Source organism: Crotalus tigris, unplaced genomic scaffold, assembly GCF_016545835.1.
Source record: "Crotalus tigris isolate CLP2741 ecotype Arizona unplaced genomic scaffold, ASM1654583v1 scf7180000017964.494433, whole genome shotgun sequence".
Taxonomy (NCBI): Eukaryota; Metazoa; Chordata; class Lepidosauria; order Squamata; family Viperidae; genus Crotalus; species Crotalus tigris.
This window is the reverse complement of record NW_024096747.1, coordinates 111329-133422: the sequence shown is the minus strand read 5'-3', so window position 1 is coordinate 133422 and position 22094 is coordinate 111329. Positions and strand designations below refer to the sequence as shown.

At 40.2% G+C, this 22094-nt stretch overlaps 1 protein-coding gene across 1 annotated transcript in view; it reads left to right on the top strand.

Moving 5' to 3' along the window:
* Positions 1-5143: 5143 nt before the first annotated feature.
* COL7A1 (collagen type VII alpha 1 chain) overlaps positions 5144-22094 on the top strand; it is a 120260-nt gene continuing 103309 nt past the window's right edge. The window contains exons 1-8 of the mRNA XM_039345577.1: positions 5144-5219; positions 12960-13056; positions 14214-14394; positions 16063-16222; positions 16732-16825; positions 18262-18420; positions 18793-18950; positions 20504-20633. Of these exons, the coding sequence (XP_039201511.1) occupies positions 12969-13056; positions 14214-14394; positions 16063-16222; positions 16732-16825; positions 18262-18420; positions 18793-18950; positions 20504-20633 (970 nt within the window). The 5' untranslated portion in view covers positions 5144-5219; positions 12960-12968. The remainder of the gene's footprint in view (positions 5220-12959; positions 13057-14213; positions 14395-16062; positions 16223-16731; positions 16826-18261; positions 18421-18792; positions 18951-20503; positions 20634-22094) is intronic.

Genomic DNA, 22094 nt, shown 5'->3' with positions numbered 1-22094 from the left:
ACAGAACACTCCCCCAGCCAATCAGAGCACAGCCAACCCCCCAGCCAATCAGAGCACAGCCAACCCCCCCAGCCAATCAGAGCACAGCCAAGCCCCTAACCAATCAGAACACACCTCCACCCAATCAGAACACAGCAAAGCTCCCACCCAATCAGTTCATACCCCCACTGGCAGTTAAAAGGAAGAAACAGCTAAGACCACACATTGCTCCTCGAAGCACGAAGCTGAAAACACCAGCCTGAAGATGACGAATGGGACTTCGTCAAAACGTCGCCAAGACACTTCCAATTTTATGTGGGAGAAAACCTGAACAACCAGACCTACATACAAACACCCGCGAAAACCTCAGAACACACACACACACACACACATATATATGTGTGTGTGTGTGTGTGTGTATGCACATGTACACAAATATACATACATCACACACATGTACATACACACACACATACACACACATGTATGTATGCATGTATTTTCTTTTCTGTGTCCAGCTGGGGTGGATTCTATATGTTCAATGTTAAATTTATTGGGTATTTGGATCACCTTTTTCTCTTTTTTTGTATGCCATTTTTTCTTTTTTGTTGCTGTTAGTGCTGAAAATATGCTTTTGTTTTGTTTCATTTTGTTTGCTTGTTTTTCTGTTTTGTGTTTTACCTTTTATAATAAAACCATAAATAAAAAAATAAAAAATAGAATTTATAAATACAATTAAAGTATGTTTCTTGCATCAGAATTGTTCTACTCATATGCAAATATAATTGTTAAACACATTATTTTTAAGCACACATGTTCTTTGTATAATACTCATATTTTTTTAATTTATACTTCCTGGCAGAATACAAAGGTATTACTTAGGTGTTTAGCTAAGAAAAATATGATAATGATCCACCATTCTGGATATCAAATTGAAGGGAATTCAGTTCAAGGATGTTAGTGACTATAATTAAACAAGCAAAGTCAAAGAATGTCACAGCATACCTTTGTTATTTTGTCTTCATAGTAGTTAATGAAATCCTATGATTCCAGGCACTTTAGTTTAGAAACTATGATTCTGGCCCACTATGTTGTAAATGAAAACAGTCATGATTTATTCAATTATAGCTAAGCAATTCATGATATAGCTTAATGAACAGTGTCTCTATAATACTACTATTTTCTAGAATTTCTCTTTAGCTTTACTATATTTTGTTACATATTCCCTAGTTTTATTATTGCTTGAGAAAAAAATGGTTTTGCACAAGTTATACTTGTATAATCAAGCTGTTGGGTTGCTTGTTTTACTGCTGCTTTTCCTATACTAGGGAAGTGGGAAAATAAGTTTTCCCCTTTGTACATATTTATTTTCTTTCAAGCCAGGCTGGTGATCAAGCAATCCAGCTGAAGAATCCTTATGGCATTTTCTTGTTTGTCTTTTGTCTGGTGGTTAATTTAGAAAAGTTAAAAAAAGTTAAAATTCTTCAACAAACTTTGGAATTGCTTCCATGTGTTTAATGAAAATGTCTCCCTTATTTCCACTGTCCCATCTTGTTCTGGGACTTGAGCCGAGGATGCCCATATTCTCTAGGGCCCCACAAATTAACTTTTGCTAGCACGATCAAGATCAAGGCTGATGGAATTTGAAGCAACGTCTCATGTGCCATGTTTTCTTCTCTGCTATTTTATTAGCACTCAAGCATATACTAGCCCAGGCAGGCATTTGAGATACAAAAATTAAGTACAGAATAAAAGTAGTATAATAAAATAACCCAAGCTTAGCAGTTGTAGTAGGATACGTAGGAAATGGAGAGGGACACTGGATGTCTGCAGTAACAAATGACAACACATGTGTCATGAGTTTCATCAGGCATCATGCCACATTTAAATCTGCGAATTGTGTGATGATATCATGATATCACATGTCAAGATCTGAACATCATTGTGGCCTGTTACAGATGCCACTAAGATGCCATTCTTGTTGTTTATTGTACATATAATAACCACTTACTTCATAATAATTCACCAGGAACGCTTACTGTGGGACTAAAAGATGAACTGAAAATATTACCTGCTGAAATAAGATCATTTTCATCATTACAATAGATTTTTCCAAACAATAACACAAACAATGTACAATTCATACAACTGGAGGTGAAATAGCTGGCAGTATATGGTTGTATATGAGTTACAATTGTGTAACAACAACAATAATAAAATACTGTAAAAGCAATGCTTCGATGGAAATAGAGACCTCTCTTGAAAAGTAACAATATTAAGATTCTCTTAGAAAATAGGTAAATGATAAGTAATATGAAGAAGAATAATGTTTTGGCTACAGGTAACAGACCCTTACACCCTCTATTGGTTGCAGAAGGTCAGGCTTCCTTACGTAGGCCCGGAATCAGTAGGTATTCATATCTTTCACCAGTTAAAATGCTCCCTCCGTTTTCTGGATGAATGTTTGTCATTTGGTAGCTACAATTTGACACTATGACCAACTGTGCTGAACAAAAGTCCATGACAGCTGATCAGATCTGGAATGTTGTTGCATTTGGATCACAAGCAATAGTTTGCTGGGTTCCAAGGCAACCAGGTTTGCCATAAAATTGCATGACTAAATTTACATGACTTATTTTTGAATAATGCAACTAAAATGTACTTGATTAGCAAGCACCGACTCTAAAACAATTTTAACAGGTAGTTTTGTTTGTTAGCTGTGGCCGTAAAAGCAATGTACCATTACAAGAGAATATTTGTAGCTCAGGGTCCTTTGGATGCTTGGAGATGTTTTAGTACCAACTAGTGCACTGATGATATTACCTATTTTGGAATGAAACATCTGCAAGAGAATCACCAAGCTCAGAGAACACCAAGGATCCCACAAAAGAGATGATCAGAGCTGTACTGCAATATCTAGATGACCACTAGAGGCAGTAAAAAGTTGTACATAATTCTGCTGCCATCTAGTGCTTTGTTAACCCTGGCACCTTAAAGACAATCTCCATATCTACACCAATAGCACCATCACAGGCTCTAACAAGTATACTGTAGCAGGGCCACACAAGGGGATTGCAACCAGGCAGCAAAAACAGCTGGTGATCAAACTTTTTAATCAGTTCTGGAGATCTACACAAAAGCAGCTGAAAAGGTGGGAAATTGATTAGGAATTGGTTAAAGTTACTTTAGTTTATAAAGTTTGTCAATAAGACTTCCCCTTATTTTTATGTAAATGATTAAAACAAGCCATGCCTTTAGCATGATATAAAAATACTACATGTACATGTATGGCCACCAGTCACACAGAGGTGTGTGTATGTGCATGCACACATGTAGGAAGCAAGCTGTTCAGAGTTCTCTCTTCAACCACTGCATCTGGAATTCATGCATGGAAAGAAAGACTTAACATTTTTTGTATATCTTTGTTTCAATCTAGCTCTTAGTGGATATGATTGATGATTATGTATCAAATTGGTGTTGACTCTTAGGAGCCACATCCAGAGATTTTCTCCACGAATATCTGTCCCCAAACTGATCCTTCAAGTCTTTTTAATAGATACAGTAGCTCTATTTTCTGCCAATGTCAAAACAGGCTTTAATGGTCTTTACCATGAAGTCCTTACCAATCTTCAACTGGAAAACTCCCACTGATCTGGTGAGAGTCTCACCAAGATGAATCTCTATGCTTATTTTATAGAAATTGATCACTGAAATGATAGAAAAGTTAAACTTAACACCAAAAAGGTCTCTTGTCCATAAAATCCCCCTATATCAGGGGTATCAAACTGCCAGCCCACGGGCCGGATGCATCATAGTGAAACCGTGCCCATCCCATTGCTTGCAATGGCAAAAAAGTTGCGATATGTAATGACACGTGACATGATGTTGCGAGTTTGACACCCCTGCCCTATATCTATCTATATGCTATCAATTATCAGCACAGAACAATGAGAACAGCAAGTATAATCTATTTCTGTCAAAAAGGAATAACATAGAGATTTATTTTTAGATAAATCAAAAAGAACCTAGCACCAAAGCTTATTTTCTGAAATGTAAGCAGATTTATCCCTTAAGTTCTATTATATTTGCAAAGTCTGTCCAATCTAAAAAAATAATCAAGTTATAGCTGTGTTATAGTTTTCCTATGATGCAATGGGAGATATGAAACTTCAGACTGATGAATTTCACCTTGGCTAATGGCTATGTCCCCAGATTGAATTGGGTGGCCTCTGATTTAAACTAGGCTGTCTTCTGAATTCAAGGTAATTTTTGCACACATCTTTAATTGGCCATGATTATAAGTAAAGGTGATATTTTTCCCATAGCACAATAGTGATTATGTACATTGAACAAAGAGACAGTAATTATTTCAGATGATGTAGTGTAAACTTTAATGATATTTCTTATCTAAACATTTTTTCTACTTAACGCATATTTCCAGGAAATCTGGAACCAGTTTTTAGGTGTTCAGATGAATTCCAGCAGAATTGAAGTTCGTAAATAGGATAAATAGGAGAATGTGTATTATTTTTTTAGGAAAAAATCAATTCCTTTAAAACAGGTGTTTCCAACCCATGGGGCGTGGGCTGCACATGGTCCTGGACAGTTAGTAATGTGGCCCCATAAGATTATAATTTGTTCAGTGAGTTTTGCTCCGTTTTACGATGCTTCTTGCCACGTTTGTTAAGTGAATCACTACATTTGTTAAGTGAATCTTAAGAAGATCGCAAAAGGTTTGTCAGGTAGCCCTGGACCCCTGTAACTGTTATGAACCACGGATCAAGCATCCGAATGTAAATCATGTGATGCTGCAACGGTCATAAGTGTGAGAAATGGTCATAAGTCACTTTTGTCAGTGCAGTTGTAATTTCCAACGGTCACTAAACGAACTGTTGTTAAGTCGAGGACTATCCGTACCTCGCAGAACTAGGCAAGAGCTCCTCAGCGCTATTCCCATCCCTTCAGGCAAGAGAGGAAAGTACCTGATAAGGCCATCGCCCGCTGCTGGGGCTGGGCTGGAGGGGCAGCCCACCGACACTCCCTCCCCGCCTCCCATTTTCTGCAAAGAAGCGAGGCGCGCTTGGACTCGGTGGGGGGAGAGGGGGGGAAGAGGGGGGGACGGCTGGGCAGAGCCGGAACGGCAGCAGGGCGCAGCCACGGAGGAGGGGCGAACCGCGTCCACAGACAACGCCCCCTCCCCTCTTCTCATCCTTTGGCAACGGCGTCGCGGGACCTTCTCGGTGGGTTTTTTTTTTTCCTCCCCTCTGCTGCTTTTCGGAAGGCAACCGGCTGTTTCTCGCTTCTTTTCCCCCGATGAGCAGTGCGGGAGACGCTCAGGGGGGCTCCGGCTGAGGGGAAGAGAGGCAGGCGGAGAGTCCCGAGGTCTTCGGCAGGGTATGCGCGCGGGCAGCGGCAGCAGCAGGTAAACTCCCCTCCTTCCGAGGAGCAGGCAGGTCTCCGCCAGCGGCGAAAGAAGGGCGCTCCCGGCGGGGTAGGCAGCGCCGCCGCCCGCCTCCTTCGGCTTCGAGAGATGCGGTGCGGTGCCCGGGGGGGGGGTCAGGTCTGCGCGCGCGCGCGCACACACACACACACACACACACACACACACACACACACACACACACACACGGACATCCGAAGGAAGGCGCGCGAGGGGAGGGGAGCCACGCTGCAGCTGACCCCCCCTCCCTTTCCCTCCACTTCGTTACTCGAAAGTCAGGAGCGCGGAATTCGCTAGGATTGTAGCCCAAACGCCTTGGCTAGCTATAGAGGGCGTCTCGGCCAGTAAACCTCGACGGAACTGACTTCTGAGTAACACCTGCGCCATGGCTTTAAAACCCTGTACTGTACGTGTGGAGTTATGTTCAGTGGAGAAGCCTTACTTTGCACATGCTCAGAGATACCTCAGGTTTTGCTCCCTGGCGCTAAAAGGAAAACCAGGTGCTGCCTTGACAAGTTCTAACTAAGTCATACAGTATATTTCTTCTTCTTCTGCCCTGCGCTGCTTCTAATTCTAGTTTCCACTTGTTAATCATTCAGAAATCAGCTTTCCTTTCTATGCATCTTGTCATCTGGCAGCCTTCTCCAGGAAGGTTGTCCTGTTTCTGGAACTTGGACAGCAGCCACTGACACATTGTTGGCCATGCTCAGTAGCTTTCCATGAACAGGGTGACTGTTCTCTTCCTCCAGTTCTTTGATGGCTCACTTCTTTAAATCAGCTCTTTGACAGTTCAAAGAAACTTAATCATAGAACCTTGATTTGCCCCTCTCCCAATTGTTGGACTTTAATTCCCATCACCCTAAACAGCAGGTTGACTGTTGGGACCTGTAGTGCAAAAACATCAGCCAACTCTAGATTTAGTACCATTGCCACAGAATGCTCAACTAGGGGAGAAGCATTCATTGAAAAAGATTACTAGCCCAGAATCATATTTTTATTCTTAAAGGAACAAACCGAGGATAGCAGAAAACTTTACAACAGTCTTGTATGATAGATTGGACTGAGATGAAGACCTGGTCAGATTACCTAGTGAGGGTTATAACTGGTTATAGATTCAAATGCTGGCTTCCCTGATCCATAAATAGATAATCCATAAATAAATAATTTTTAAAAATGATGCTACAGTTTTGTTTTTGCAGGCTGATTTTGCTAGTAACGCTTTAAAAGGCAATCAAGTAATAGGTGGTCCCATCATAATTGAGGAAGACCTTTGGACTTTTGAAAGACAGGCTGGATATTTAAAGATTAGGGCATATAAAGCCTCATGCAACAGAGATACCTTGGGGGTCCTCCCTCCATTTTATAAATATTTCTGGAGTACCTGCATATGCTGAACCAATGAACTATCTCCTTCCTCATAGCTGCTGGGCAGGGAGGTAATAGCTTGGCTGGGGTTCACCAGGATAGAAACTGTTTTTAGTAACTTGGGGGCAAGAAGAAATTACACTTTCCTTGGGACCAAAAAGAGCCCAGAAATAACTAATCTTGAGGAAAGCTCTGTACACAAGAACAGTGAATTCAAACTTGATTTTCAGTCTAGAACATTTATGACTGATAGGTGGTGCATGAACACAGGCAATTTTGGTTTGTTCAGCAAGCTATGATTAGTTATCCCAGGGCTTAGCATATTGTGTGAATTTATCCTTAGCATCATAGACCATGTTGTTTTACATTGCTTTGAGCTACACTTCAGCAAGGTCTCAATTTTTCCACCTCATTCTAATTATGCTACTTGTAAGACATGCTTGGTTTGTACTTTGCATCAAAGTGTAATACGGTTTCCTTGTTTTGATTTTATTATGAAGTGTGAACAAATAGGAGATAAATGTAGGAGAGAGAGAGTCATTTTCCTCCAATGGCTGCATTTGCTCTTTGGGCTCTATACAATTTATGAACTCATATTTTTTCTATGTGCATGTGGGAACTTGCATAATTCATTTCTAGTGAATTCCCCAATTCAACTACAAGAGACTTGAAGGGAATTCAACATAAAGTTTATATTGAATATCTATTTATCTGACAAAGTATTGCATGCATGCCCATAATATTGCATTTATAATCTGTTTCAGTAAGCACTGTGGCTACAAATTCAAGTTTGAGGGATGAGTGGGTGAAATTAAAGAGGTTTCCACCTCTCTTTTTAAAGGGGTAAAAGACATCCTGCTACATTTCAGTGGCATAATCTAGGAAAACGGAGGGAACACCCGCAGGCTGCAGACTGTTTATCATTTGCTGTTTTATCAATTACTGTACTCAATAGAGATTCCTCTGTTTCCCTGAAGCTGCTAGGGGAAAATATGAGAAAATGTACATATACATTTAATTACCTGATTCACAGATTGTGCTACCTAATTCTGCCACTCCTATTAAAACCCTGATTTTGTTCTAGAATAGTAAGAAAGGGAGGATGCTCATGACACGATCCAAAATGCCTTTCCTGTGAATTCCCTGATTTAACCCAAGGATGTGTGTGCTATAAAAAGATAGGAGAAACTCCAGAAGGCAAATGATGCAAAGATCTAAGTGGCTAGGAAGTTTTCATTATGAAAGTCACCGTGTATTACCCCTGCACTCTAAATTAGCCATTGCATTGGTGGCCTTTTAATTTCTTCCTAACTATTTCATCCTTAGTTATAATCATCATTCCCTTCTTTCACATTTCAGCTATGTTTTCCTAAGGGTAGAGTGGTTACAGACATAATGCAGCTCTTTTTAAAGTTGTTTCTGTTTTCCCATCTGAAACAGAGGAGATCCAGCTACTCAGTGCAACCTGTATAAAAGTTGTTTGCATAGCCAAGGAAGCTACATGGAAATCTGGTGTACCAAAGCAATACCGCCACTATTACTTATTAGAAGTATAAAAATGGTTATCTTACTACAAGCTATACCTGACTTGCATTTCTGGTTTCTGTGAGATGAAGTGGTTACTGTTAAATGAACTAGTTTAGGATCTATAAAATAAATTAAAGATGATCAATGCTTTCATTGCTGTTTGGCCCAATCCATTGGCCAGAAGATTATCTGAACTACTTGCTTTATAATATTATCATGCAAAGTGGACTGCTGCATAGAGGAACTGAAAGGGAAAACATAACAATAGGATGGAGGCATTGTCTATTAGTACAACAGAGATGTTTCTGAGATTCTCCTCTTTCCACCTAACATCCCTCTGTGCTGCAATCATTTTGCAGAGCCGGCCTGTGATTTCTCAGCATTTGGGAGAGCTAGTTAGAAAAGGAGAGGCAGAAAAGAAAGTTTTTGTCTGATCCTTCCAGGTTTTATATAATCTATTTTTCTTTAGTCTTTATTTAGTTTGATAAAAAATAAAACAAGGTTGATTGGATCAGACTTTTAAAAATTGTCACCAGCAAATAACTGCCATTACTATTATTATCTTAGAATAGTAAGTAAAAATGATCTTGTTTGCAGTTGTTGATGATCTCTAGCCAGAGCGGGATGGAGATAGTGCAACCATCCTTGCTCTCCATGATCTCTCAGCGGCCTCCAATACCATCAACCAGGTTATCTGGTATCCTTTTGGGCTGGTAGCATAGTTTTGTGCTGGTTTAGCTCTTTTCTCCAAGGCCTGTCCCAATCAGTGGTGATGGGGAGTGAGAAGTCTAGCCCACAACCATTCCTCCGTGGGGTATCACAGGGCTCAGTACTCTCTTGACCCCTTTTTCATATCTATATGAAGCCACTGGGTGAGACAACTCACCACCAGTGACTGAGGTATCGTTAGTAAGCTGATGATATTCAACTTTTTATCTCTACTCTGGAGATCCAAGTGATGTTATCGTTGGCCTCTCATGGTGCCTGGAGACTTGGGGCCTGGATGGGGGGACAACAGATTTCAGCTGAACCTTGGCAAGGCTGAATGGCTTTGGGTGCCATTCAAGATTCAGGACTAACTTAGTTCTGGATGGGGTGGCACTGTCCCAGGCAGACCTGGTTTGTAACTTGGAGGTCCTGCTGGACTCATGACTCCTGCTCAAAGAGCGGGTGGCAGTCATAGCTAGGAGAGCCTTTGCGCAACTTTGTGTTGTGCACCAGTTGTGGCCTTTCCTGGATTGGAAGTCCCTATGCTCAGTCATTCAAGCCCTGGTCATCTTACATCTGGACTACTGCAATGGGCTCTAGATGGAACTGCCCTTGAAGAGCATTTGGAAGCCTCAAATGGCACACAGTATGGTGGCACAGGCAGTACTTGAGGCCTCCAAGGTGACCGTGAGCTGCACTGGGTGGCAGTTTGCCTCCAGCTGCAATTCAAGGTGTTGGTTATTACCTTTACCCTACATAGCATGGGTCCAGATTACCTGAGGAACCATCCCATCCAACTCGGACTGGCCCACCCCAACCATGCCGTCAGAGGAGGCATGTTGCAGGTCCCATTGGTCAAGGATTTATGGCTGGCGGGGTCCAGGAAAATGGCCTTCTCTGCATGACTTCTGTCCTTTGGAACATTTTACCCCTGAGGTGAGATTGGCTCCCACCCTTCTGATCTGCCCCAAGGGCCTGAATGTCTGGATATGACAGATAGATGGGGCTCCAGTGTGGGAGCATGGCCCTGGAGGCGGTTGATGAAATAAGAAGCAATCCTTCCTGCCCCCCCCCCCAATGCATCCTGCTTCCTCCCTCCCCATCTCTTAACTATAGTTCTATTTTGACTGTAATTTATATTTTCACTGTTTCAGAAATATTTATCTTTTATGATTACAGGTAGTCCTTGACTTATGACCATGATTGAGCCCAAAATTTATGTTGCTAAGTGAGATATTTGTTAAGTGAGTTTTGCTGCATTTTACGACTTTTCTTGCCACACTTGTTAAGTGAATCACTGCAGGGGTTAAGTCAATAACACCATTGTTAAGTGCATCTGCCTTCCCCATTGACTTTGCTTGTCAAATGGTTACAAAAAGGGATTACGTGAGCCCAGGGACATTACAACAGTCATAAATATGAGTCAGCCAAGTGTCTGAATTTTGATCACGTGACCATGGGGCTGTTGCGATGGACATAAGCGTGAAAAATGGTCATAAGTCACTTTTTTCAGTGCTGTTGTAATTTTGAACGGTCACTAAACAAACTGTTGTAAGTCGAGGACTACCTGTATAATACTTTTAACACTGCCAGCTGCCCAGAGTTGTTTTGAAATGAGATGGGTGGCAAATACATTTATATTCTGAATTATTTGTCTAGCAGAATGAACCCAGTAAGATAGTTCATTATTATTTCCATTACTTCAGGTTGAGAGACAATGCCACATGAAAAATCCAGCTAGAGTCTGGACTTAAATTATAAGAACGATGAATACTTGTGTCCTATATATAGTATATATTTAAATAATCTGTGCTATTTAATTTTAGAAGTTTCAAAAGTTTCCATTTCAGTGGAATTGATGAAACTAAGCCAATAGTTTTGCATAATTTCTTTTTTTTTTTAAAAAAAAGGAAAAATTCCTGTTTTGTTGTTTTTTTAAGAAAGGAGATCATTACAAAGAGAAAATATGTACACACTATGATCTAACTAACCACTAAGTATCTAGATGATTAAGGTGAAGGTTTGTTTCCACTAGAATGGAGTTCTTCCTTTTTCACTTAATCATCTGGTTTGGCCCATAATAAAGGCTTATATAAGTGATGGTTGTGGGTTCACCCATTATGCTAAACAATGATTTGTTTAAGCATGGGTATTCTGTTTTGTCAGCTAAGACTTTCCTCTTGTAGAACACAAACTGAGAGTTTAACCTCCTGTTCTCTTCCTTATTCTCTCTGAGGAAAGATGTCAGTAAGTTAAGGATAATTTGTTCAATAAGCTATGGCAGTGATGGCAAATCTCTTAGAGACCGAGTGCCCAAACTGCAACTCAAAACCCACTTATGTATCATCGGGTGCCAGGTGGGCGTGACCCATTGGATGGGCGTGGCCCATTGGATGGTCATAGCTGTGGTGGGAACAGCAGACTGGGTGGGACTAAAAATTCCATCAATCAATTCCAACTTTGCGAGATCTTTTTTTTTCCCGCAAGAAGTTGAAATTGATTGATTGGTTGAACTTTTTTTTTTTTGCATACAGTGGTGGAGGCCTAAAGCAAAAAGGTTTTATAAAACCCAGCTAAAGGCCTAGGACTGGGGGCGATGGCGCGCGTGCCCACAGAGAGGGCTCTGAGTGCCGCCTCTGGCACGCGTGCCATAGGTTCGCCAACACGGAGCTATGGTATGCAAACTGGAATGGCAGTGTGTATGAAATAGATTATAGTGACCTGATTTACATATTGTGCTGAGTCATAAGCCATGGTTTATAAACCACAATGGCCAGGTATACATATGTGTTAAGCCTAGTCCAAAAAAAATCACATGATTTATTGCTGCATGTAAAGCCAATCACTTATATCTGGAGCTTCCAAATTAATCCATCTATTATATCTGGAGCTTCCAATTTAATTGATCCAAAAGGATCAAGTATCATTTATTATGTGAATGTGTGGATATGTGCTTCTATGAATAATAAATGAAGATGTCTAAATGCTTTAAGAATTCAAACATTAAAAATTCCACAATGAAGTGATCCGATAAAGGAACATTAATGCATTGAAGGGAAGATACATCTATCATTCTTTGGATTTCGGCCTCGCCTGGATTTTGCAATTCATTTCTCAGTTAACTACCCATTTAAAAGGATAGATTTTGAATGAAATATATTTAGACCTGTATAGTTCTAATAAAATACACTTATTTAAATATCAATATTTGTGTGGCTTAAATATTTTTTAGTGTGAAAAAGAGATGGAATGTACCAATGTACAGTATATTAGTGGACTAATAACAGCTTAACTATTCTTTCCCAAAATGCAGGTGGAAACCAAATTCTCATGCTGAGAATTTCCCAGGAAAAAGTAGGCATTTTAACTAAGGGACTAGGTTTCATAAGCATATGTCTTCATCCTCCCTTCCTAGTTTTGGTCTTGTAGCCATCTGCCTTCTTCCATCAGTAAGTTACTAAAGAGCAGTTCTCAACTTCATGTCTCTCAGAAATTTTGCATTATAATATCTATTGTTCCTGAAAATTTGGGGGCATACTGGCTAGAGCTGATGGAGACGGCAGTCCTGAATTTCTGAAGGCTACTGATTTGGAGAAGTATATAGAGGTATATAGAAGCTGGTATATAGCTGAGAGTAGTATATGATTCTTAAATATTCTATTCTGTACTGCCCAATTTTTCCTGTTATTAAATGCACTGCACTTGGGTCTTTGCAGTTATCTTCATCTCTCTAGCCATGGATAAGCAAACAACATAAAATTATAGGAAGCCTATTTGAGTTTCCAGAGAAGCAATGAGATATAAAAGTAGTATATAAATAAGCAAGGACTCTGAAGATCCTTTTTGCCCCTAATCTGTGTTCCTGGGTTGGAGACTAAGGTAATACTTCAGTATTGTCTGAAAAACTGAGCATGCTTCCATCTCTTATTCTTTATTTCAGACTCCCACAATGAGAAGGGAAATGCTGTTCCTCGCAGCACTCCATGCTGCTGTACTCTTTGCTTCCATTCAAGTCATGGCTCAAAAAAGGGAGAGAGGTGAGTCACGGTTAATTTAACCCTGCATGGAAGCCCAATAGATTAGAACGCCAACTTTTGTCTTTTTGCATTGGCGAGAGGAGTTATGGCAGGAAGCTCATGGAAAGCTAAGAGGTAAAGCTGTTCGTCTGTTAGAGAAGGCCCCTGGAGAGAAGGGTTTGTCAAAACACCACTTGAAATCTTGGAGAGCTGCACAAAGCACCATATGTTACGATTTCACTTCTAGCACACCTGGTGTAATAGGAGAGCAAAGATTAGATACTGGAGTTCATTTAGAAGTCCCCAGAAACTACAGTGGGATGAGAGTTCCTGTGTGGAGTTGAACATGGCCAGGTTTATTTTTCATAACTTTGTGTATTTGAAAGCATTTTTATAGAGTGTAATTAAAAAAAAAACAGTTACAGAATATACCCGGTTAATTTCATAACAGCTATGCAATGGGAGGAAAGGAACACTGCTATTTTTTTCCTCCTCAATGTTTCTAGCCATTTAATACTAATAATTGCTTTGACTGAGCGGGGTTGATGGTGGGTAATTTAGGGATAGAAAACCTCTGATCCTGAACCTAATTTCAGAAGCCTTGATAAACGTTTTCCTCCCTTCCTTGCAACCTGCTGCTTGGAAGAGAGAACAGAGGGTGTATAAGAAAGAGTGTAGCTGTTCCCATTCACACCTAGCTTTAACTGTGCCATACATGTGGTCTTCCGAAGAGATCTCATCTGAAGAAATGCAGCTCACAACAGAACAAAGTTATGCATTTCTGCAGTAGGGGCATTGAATTGATGACTCTAATGATTTTATTTGCCAAGGCTTAGTCATGACTCACTACTTCCAAAGTGAATCATGATGTTGTGATTGTAAATCAAAGACTACCTGTAGTCTTCTCACACTAGTTATTAAGCCAAGGCTTTTTCTATTGTGTAATGACTTCTATGATCAAATCAGTTATGGGCTCAATGTATGAAGTGTGCAAAAGCTGTAGACCTTTTTGAATAGGAACGTTTCAGTCTGGCTCTGTGGGATTAAAGGTTCAAGTAGTATATAACTGTGTGTAGACCAAGCCCTGCTTGTGCTCTTCTTTTGCCTTGTAATATAAATGGATGGAGGGGATCCACTGATGAAGATAAGCTTTCTGATCAGTTGATATTGCCTTGCAGTGATCTGCACCAATGTGTACCTGGCTGACATTGTATTCCTGGTAGATGGATCCTCTAGCATCGGCAGGGGAAATTTCCGCATGATTCGATCCTTCATGGAAGGACTGGTTGTTCCTTTTATCAATGTGGTGGGTCCGAATGGGGTACGTTATGCAGCTGTGCAGTACAGTGATGACCCCAGGTGAGTCCTTGTCTTCTTGCTTTTAGTTTTATTCACTTTAGGTGAATTCTTGGAGAACATCTGTATTACTGACTTGGATAATTAAATAGGGCTGCTATATTCCAAGACATAATTTCACTAAATACTAGATGCTGGGATCAATCAGTTTGCCTTCATGGCATGCAGAATTCTTTGAGTTTTCTAGGTGGCCACAATTGGGAATATGATGTTCAATATATTAGATAGCCTGCCTTCCCCCAGACTGGTGCCATGCAAGCTGGGAGTTGAACTCAATGCTCCCTGAAAGATACTGGTTTGGGGAAGACTGCGATGTCAAACACCAAAGAACTGTTAACAGGTTTCATTTACAATTAAAACTCTATTTACTTTTAACCGTCCAAAATAACAGAATAACAGAGTTGGAAGGAATCTTGGAAGTCTTCTAGTCCAATCCCCTGCTCAGGCAGGAAATCCTATACCATTTCAGACAAATGGCTGTCCAATTTCTTGTTAAAAACCTCCATCCACAACTTCTAAAAGTAAGCTGTTCCACTGGTTTATAGTTCTCACTGCCAGGAAATTTCTCCTTAGTTTTGGTTGCTTCTCTCCTTGGTTAGTTTCCATCTGTTGCTTCTTGTCCTGCCTTCAGGCGCTTTGGAGAACAGCTGGACTCTCTCTTCTTTGTGGCAGCCCCTGAGATATTGGAACACTGCTATCATGTCGCCCCTCGTCCTTCTCTTCATTAAACTAGACATACCTAATTCGAGAAACTGTTCTTTTTATGGTTTAGCCCAGGGATCACCAACTTGTAGGCCAGGGGCCACTACTGGGCTATGGCCTGCTGGCCACTGGGCCACAAAACAGGCTGCCCAGGGCACGCACTCACCCCACTCACACTAGCGCCACCACCATGCAAACGGGCACTGCGTCGCAAAAATGGGGCACTGTGTGGCTAAAACGGGATGCTGTGTGGCGAAAACAGCACCGCACAGCAAAAACAGGGTGCTGCATGGCAAAAATGCAGTGCCACATGGCAAAAATGGGGTGGTGCTAGTGGCCGCATGCCAAAAATGGGAGGTACTAGCGAGTGTCACACAGCTGCTAGCACGGCTCCATTTGCATCATATGCGCTTGTGGCCTGTTTGTGTATGTGCACACACGCGTAAAATGCTTCCCCCTCCCTTTCCCTCCAGCCTGCCAACGGAGAAATGTTGGAGATCTCTGGGTTAGCCTCTTGACCCCTATGCCTTATTCCTGAAGGATGACCCTCAAAATAACCAGCCTGCAATTCTCAAGAGAAGGAAAAATATTTATCCTCTTTCTTTATTCTATTTGCAGAGTAAATCTATTTGATTAGAAAATGTGCATTGAGTAACATACTGGGCACAAAAGGGGCTGCTGTTTCTCTATGTGTGTTTGTGTGTTTGTGTTTGTGTATATCTTGTACATATTCTTGAGATTCATGTTCACTCTAAAGACAAACAAAACTGCATTCATGACATATAATTGCCTGTTACTTGTTAGAGGAGCCAAGTACTCTATTTATAACATTGAAAAGCTCCCAAAAAAACCTCACAGAGATTGATTTAAAAAAAAAAACTACAAAAATCAGTTATAGAGCAGTATGCTGAGAAATATTTTCTCTCACCTGATGGACTTTCAAATAATTTAATTTTGTTCCGATTCCAGGATTGAGTTCAAATTCTCTGACTTTCTCAATGGAACGGAAGTGATACAGGCTGTTCAAGAGATAGCCTTCAAGGGTGGAAATACTCGCACAGGAGCAGGCCTGCGTTATGTAGCAGATAATTTATTTGGGGCCAGTCAGCTCCGGCCTAGCATTCCAAAGGTACGGTGAAAACATTTTCTGCCCCAGCAGAAAGGGAAGAGAATGGCCAGAGAGTTCTGGGTATAATCTTATAGGTTTTGTCAATTCTTATAGCCATTTTTGGTCACTTATGATATTGAAAAGTCATGTTTTTCAGTGGAAGTATGACCTGTTGCTTCCTGAATGCTGAATGAATGTAGCACTTAATCCTCAACTTTTTTGAACTTAAAGGGCTGCATGAGCAATATCTGCCTATTCTAGTTTCATCATGTAAGCAAAACACCCCATAAGAACATTTAAACGCTACATATTATTAATAGACCAACATTAAAAAATAACTCTTACTGGTGTTCTGAAATAAGGGTATTGGTTCTTAGAAACAAGTTTAGCAGTCTTGACCTTTATTTCTGCCTCAGCCATCTAATTGCAGCTGGTCAGGCTGAGCATACACTGAGCAGTTCTTCAAAAAGAATTGACCTTAAATCTTTGGGCATTTGTATGTCTTATTATTGCATTTTCTTTTCCCTTAGATCTGTATTCTCATTACTGATGGAAAGTCTCAGGATGAGGTTGAGCAGACAGCCTTAAAACTGAAGAATCAAGGCATTAAAGTCTTTGCTGTGGGTAAGTGATCTTGCCGTGTAGGATGGGTATCAAATAAGGACAAATTTAATGGGGCGTTCTCCCTCCATCACCTCCCCCTTGCTGTTAACTGTTTGCTGAAAGAAAAACATATTGTATGGGTGGTACGTGAAATGCATAAACCAGTTCCTACTTGCCAGATTAGGGATAGGTGAGATTGAGAACATTACAAGCACGGGATGGGCCCTCTAGTTTTATTAATCCTGGAAACCCTCCCCTCTCACAGACTTTGCTTATGTCTCCAATAAACCTGGGGAAGTCTGCACTTGCAAACTGAGAATTCAGTTGTACAACTATAATACAGCTCTAAGGCTAATTGTTACCAAAAGTAATTGTTTATCAGTGCATTGTTCTTGATGCATAGATAAATATTTTTCCAGAGTAGAATTTAAAATAAACAAAAATTAAAAGCAAGTGAAGTGTTTAAAAAAAGATGGCCATGTCAACACAAGTCAACAGAAACACAAGTACTATTTTCGCAGGAGAAATCCCTTGAAGATCATTGCTTTTATTAAATCAACTCAAAAGCCACAAAAATGTACAGGCTTTCAAAATCTCCACATTTCTTCATCAAGCAAGATATTCATCTCACCACCCGATTATGAAGACATTGCCATTTTAATATCTTTAATAATGCTTCTTTTCCTATCTTTCCATGTTCTTTTTTTTATTGCCCACCGAAGAAATCTCCAAGGGCAGGGCAAGAAAATTACATGCATTTTTGGCATTTGCCTAAGAAAAACATAGTCCTAATATAGATTTCAAATTACAATTGTTTGTGTATAAGATATGTGTGGAAGCATGTTTTTCTTAGCAAAACCATAGAAGACTTCCAGTACTTTCCAAACATTTTTTTGAAGGAGGACAAAATATCTCCCCAGAGAGCTTGGAGCAACTGTTACTGTTTTCCACCAAGTTTCTGTGGTGGAAATTTTGCATGTTTGGATTAAAAACAACTAGGACAAGAACTGACAGAGCTTAACTGGTCTCAACTATTCTTTAGGGCAATAGACTGGAGTTTTTCTCAGCCCTATCTAAAGATGTTGGGTACTGAACTGCATCCAAAAGATGTGCCCTTCCAGAGAACTCAGGTTATAGTAGCTTTCCAAATTACAATAGTTAAATCAGGTTTATAGTTTCAGGAGGCCTCCATATGTTTTAGTGTAAGGCTTCCATGTTTCTTCCCTTTGGTCAAGTTGGCCAGGGGGCTGATGGGAGTGGAATCCAAAATGTCTAAGGATGCCAGTTTCTCAATCTCAGTTTAAATAATGGCAAAATTTACCTTAGTGATCAAAGCCCAGTTTATTCTGAGAGTTGCTCCCAATGTGAAAAAGACTGAGTGCCACAAGAATATAGCAATTATTTAAAGGAGGATCGGAGCTGAAGCAGGGTGCTTCTTTTTTCTCTCCTTCACCCAGGTATCAAAAATGCAGACCGGAAGGAGCTTGACCGAGTGGCTTCTACACCCACAGAAGATTATTCCTTCTATGTTACTGATTTTAAAATCCTGGCGTCCCTCCTGCCACTGGTGTCACAGAAGGTGTGTGCCAGCACAGGAGGCATCCTCCAGACAATAGGTAAAGGATTTGGAGGACTTTGGTGTTCAGTTTGATATGCTATATAACTTTTGGAACTTTCCCTTCAGTAAACATCTGAATTTTGTTCTTCTCTTCTTTCCATGGAAACAATATTGGAGGAACCTTAGGTCAGGGCCACTGATCCCATCTTATTATTGATTTGATTTGACCCAGCAAGTGGATAGCATTCCATCCTTCCATTACAGGCCCCAGGCCCCACTGATGTCAATGCTGTCACTCTTCAATTGATAGATCCTTTCAGTTTTTCTGAAATGCTTAGCCTTTCTTTTCTATGTCTACAACTGTCTGGAATGGTCTGTGTCAACAATAAACCTAATTTATGTTGTGCTCTCTGCTTTTTCTTTCCCTAAGGTGCCTACAATGGTCCTTCCAACCTGGCCTTTGTTGAACAAGGAACAGACATGCTAAGGATCCGTTGGACAGCAGCTGGTGGTCCTGTAATTGGATATAAAATCCAGTATGTACCTTTGACTGGCCTGGGGCAACAAATCATGTCAGAAAGGCAGGAGGTGAGTATTTTTAATAGTGCAATCCTCATGTTTTCTCAGAAGTAAATTAAGCAATGTTCAGCTATAAAACAGGGCAGTTTTAATGTGGCAGATACATATGTGCAAAACATTTATTATTGGGGAATTCTGAATTGTCCTGTTTTTCATCCAAGATCACATTCTGGGCTAACATAGCAGTTTTCTAGAAGTGAAACTTCTGGAATAAGAAGTGGTTTGTGGTGTTCTGTGGGTGACATTTCTCAGGATAAAATATTATGGAAACAATTAATGTGGGGGTAAGGTCCTTATTGGCCTGAAAAGAGATTGAAGGTACATTATCAAGGTCATGCTATATTAACGGCATTCCCCCTCCAAATTAAAACAACAGACTAGCCCATGTTCCAGAGTGCTCTTTTAGTTGATACACATTGTTATAGTTGATGTAATAATATTGACTTTTTGTTTATAAAAAAGGATGAAAGGTCCAGGGTCCTGCATTCTAAGGGAGTTGTCTCATCACTTTATCTTTTTAAGAATGTAACTTATTTCTTGAGCTAGTTACCCTATCAGATTCCTTTGACCATCACCCAGTTCTTATTTACTTAAAGTCCTTTTGGCTATATAACAGAGCTATCATTTTCTTGTGTGTGTATATTAAAATATTTGACAATAGAAGAGACAAACCTGGGGAGTGATATTTTGATGAATTTAAGTCAGTGGTGGTGAACCTATGGCACGGGTGCCAGAGGTGGCACTCAGAGCACTCTCTGTGGGCACACGTGCCATTGCCCCAGTTCTAGACCTTCATCTGGATTTTATAAAACCTTTTTGCTTTAGGCCTCCGCAGCCGTGTGAAAAAAAAAAGGTTCAATCAATCAGTCAATTTCAACTTCTCACGGGGAAGAAAAAGATCTTGCAAAGTTTGAATTGATTGATTGAACTTTTTAGTCCCACCCAGTCTGCTGTTACCACTGCAGCCACGCCCACCCAGCACCCGACGATGCATAAGTGGGTTTTGGGTTGCAGTTCGGGCACTTGGTCTCTAAAAGGTTCGCCATCACTGATTTAGGTGATAATGAAGCAGGGGGTTGGCCAGCTTTGATCACTCTGTTATTCTGTCTAAAGTTGTTTTAAGCAATAACTCCATCTAATAAATCGCGATCAACACTTTAGTGCAAGGAATGTGAGGTGAACATGTGCAAGTAGTATAAAATGAACATTAAACATGTTAGAGGATTTGCAAGCAATGTGCAGTAAACACAAAATGTGTAAAGTGTTTTTTTTATTTGCCTAGAAGAGGAGATTTTTATTTTTACATAAAGCATTAATGCAGTTTTGAAAAAAAGACATTTTATTTATTCCTAGTAAAATTAATTAGCTTTAATATTGTAGTGATAAATTTTCATCAGATTAATAGTATAGAGGTAGGAGTTACTTGTCCCTCCTCAAGCCATTTTTATCTGAGAAAAACCAGAAATAGTAGAACGTTAATTCATACAGATGGTATTTACATATGTGATTAGATATGGTGGCAATTAATGAGTAGTAACAGATTCATTCTGGATACCAAACAGATCAGTGTAGGATCTGGTGAGACAAGCACTGTACTTCGTGGCTTGAAAAGTGGGACAGATTACCTGGTCACTATTATAGCTCAGTATGCCAACCGCATTGGAGAATCAGTTTCTGGCAAAGGACGGACACGTGAGTAATAAGCCCATCTTTGATGTACTGAGATTCTGTAATTTCTTTGACATTTCTTGATATACTTCCTTTTAAAATTCCTCCCAAATAATTCCAGAATTTGGTGCTTTCAGATTTCTTGGGTATAAACTCCCATTTGTGCTTCTTTGGGTGTTTGTGTAGCCTTATTATGTATAATATTTAGAATTTACAGCTAGGAAGTTTCTCTGAAATAGTTCAGGACATAGCCACAGTTTTTTGGTTGCAGAGTTGGAGAGCTGGTGAATAAGTTGATGGCTATCTTCTGGGATGCCAGTAAAAGCCATAATAAAAAGTCTGATATTGTCATGAATTTATGTTGTCTAAGAAACCCTGCTAATACAGGAATTTAAAGTCTTTTCCATTGTGGCATTGGAGTCCTAAATAGTCTCCAGGGCAAGTATGCATTCACCATCTTTTTTCCTAGCATTTGGGTGATTCTGTCCATATCCTGAGCACCTGACTCGTACATTCTTACAGGGCGTTATATTGCTTTTGAAGATGTCTTTATTTAGTTATCATGACAAGCAAATGAATGTATAGGTCCATGTATGTCATCAGGAGTGCTCTACTCAAAACTAACTTTATATTAAAAAATAATGTATTAATTCATCATACTGTGTGTGCTATTCCCATCAGAATGTTTTCCCCAATATACAGTGCATTCAGAAAGTATTCAGACCCCTTCACTTTTGTCAGTTTTGTTATGCTGCAGCCAGATTCTATAGCTGTTGAAATTCATTTTTTTCTCATTAATCTACACTCAGTACTCCATAATGATAAAGTGAAAACAGCAATTTAGAAATATCTGTAAATTTAGTAAAAAGAAAAAACCTGAAATATCATACTGGCATAAGTATTCAAACCCTTCACTCAGTACTTTGTTGAAGCCACCTTTGGCAGCATTTACAGCTTCGAGTCTTTTTGGCTATGAAGCAACAAGCTTTGCACACCTGAATTAGAGGATTTTCTGCCTGTCTTTCTTGTAAATCCTCTCAAGCTCAGTCAGGCTGGATGACGACCATTGGTGGACAACCATTTTCAGGTCCTTCCAGAGATGTTTAGTAGGGTTCAAGTCAGGGGTCTGGCTGGGCCACTCTAGGACAAAGTTGTCCCTGAGCCACTCCTGTATTGCCTTGGCTGTGTGCTTAGGATGGTTGTCATGTTGAAAAGTGAACCTTAATGCCAGTTTGAGGTCCTGAGCACTGTGGAACAGGTTTTCATTGAGGATATCCCTGTACTTGGCTCCATTCAGCTTTCCCTCAACCCTGACCAGCCTCCCAATCCCTGCTGTTGAAAAATATCCCCACACCATGATGCTGCCACCACCATGCTTCACTGCTGGATGACATTGGGAGGGTGATGAGCGATGGGGTTTCCTTCAAACATAAGGTTTAGAATTGAGGCCAAACAGTTCTAACTTGGTTTCATCAGACCAGAGAA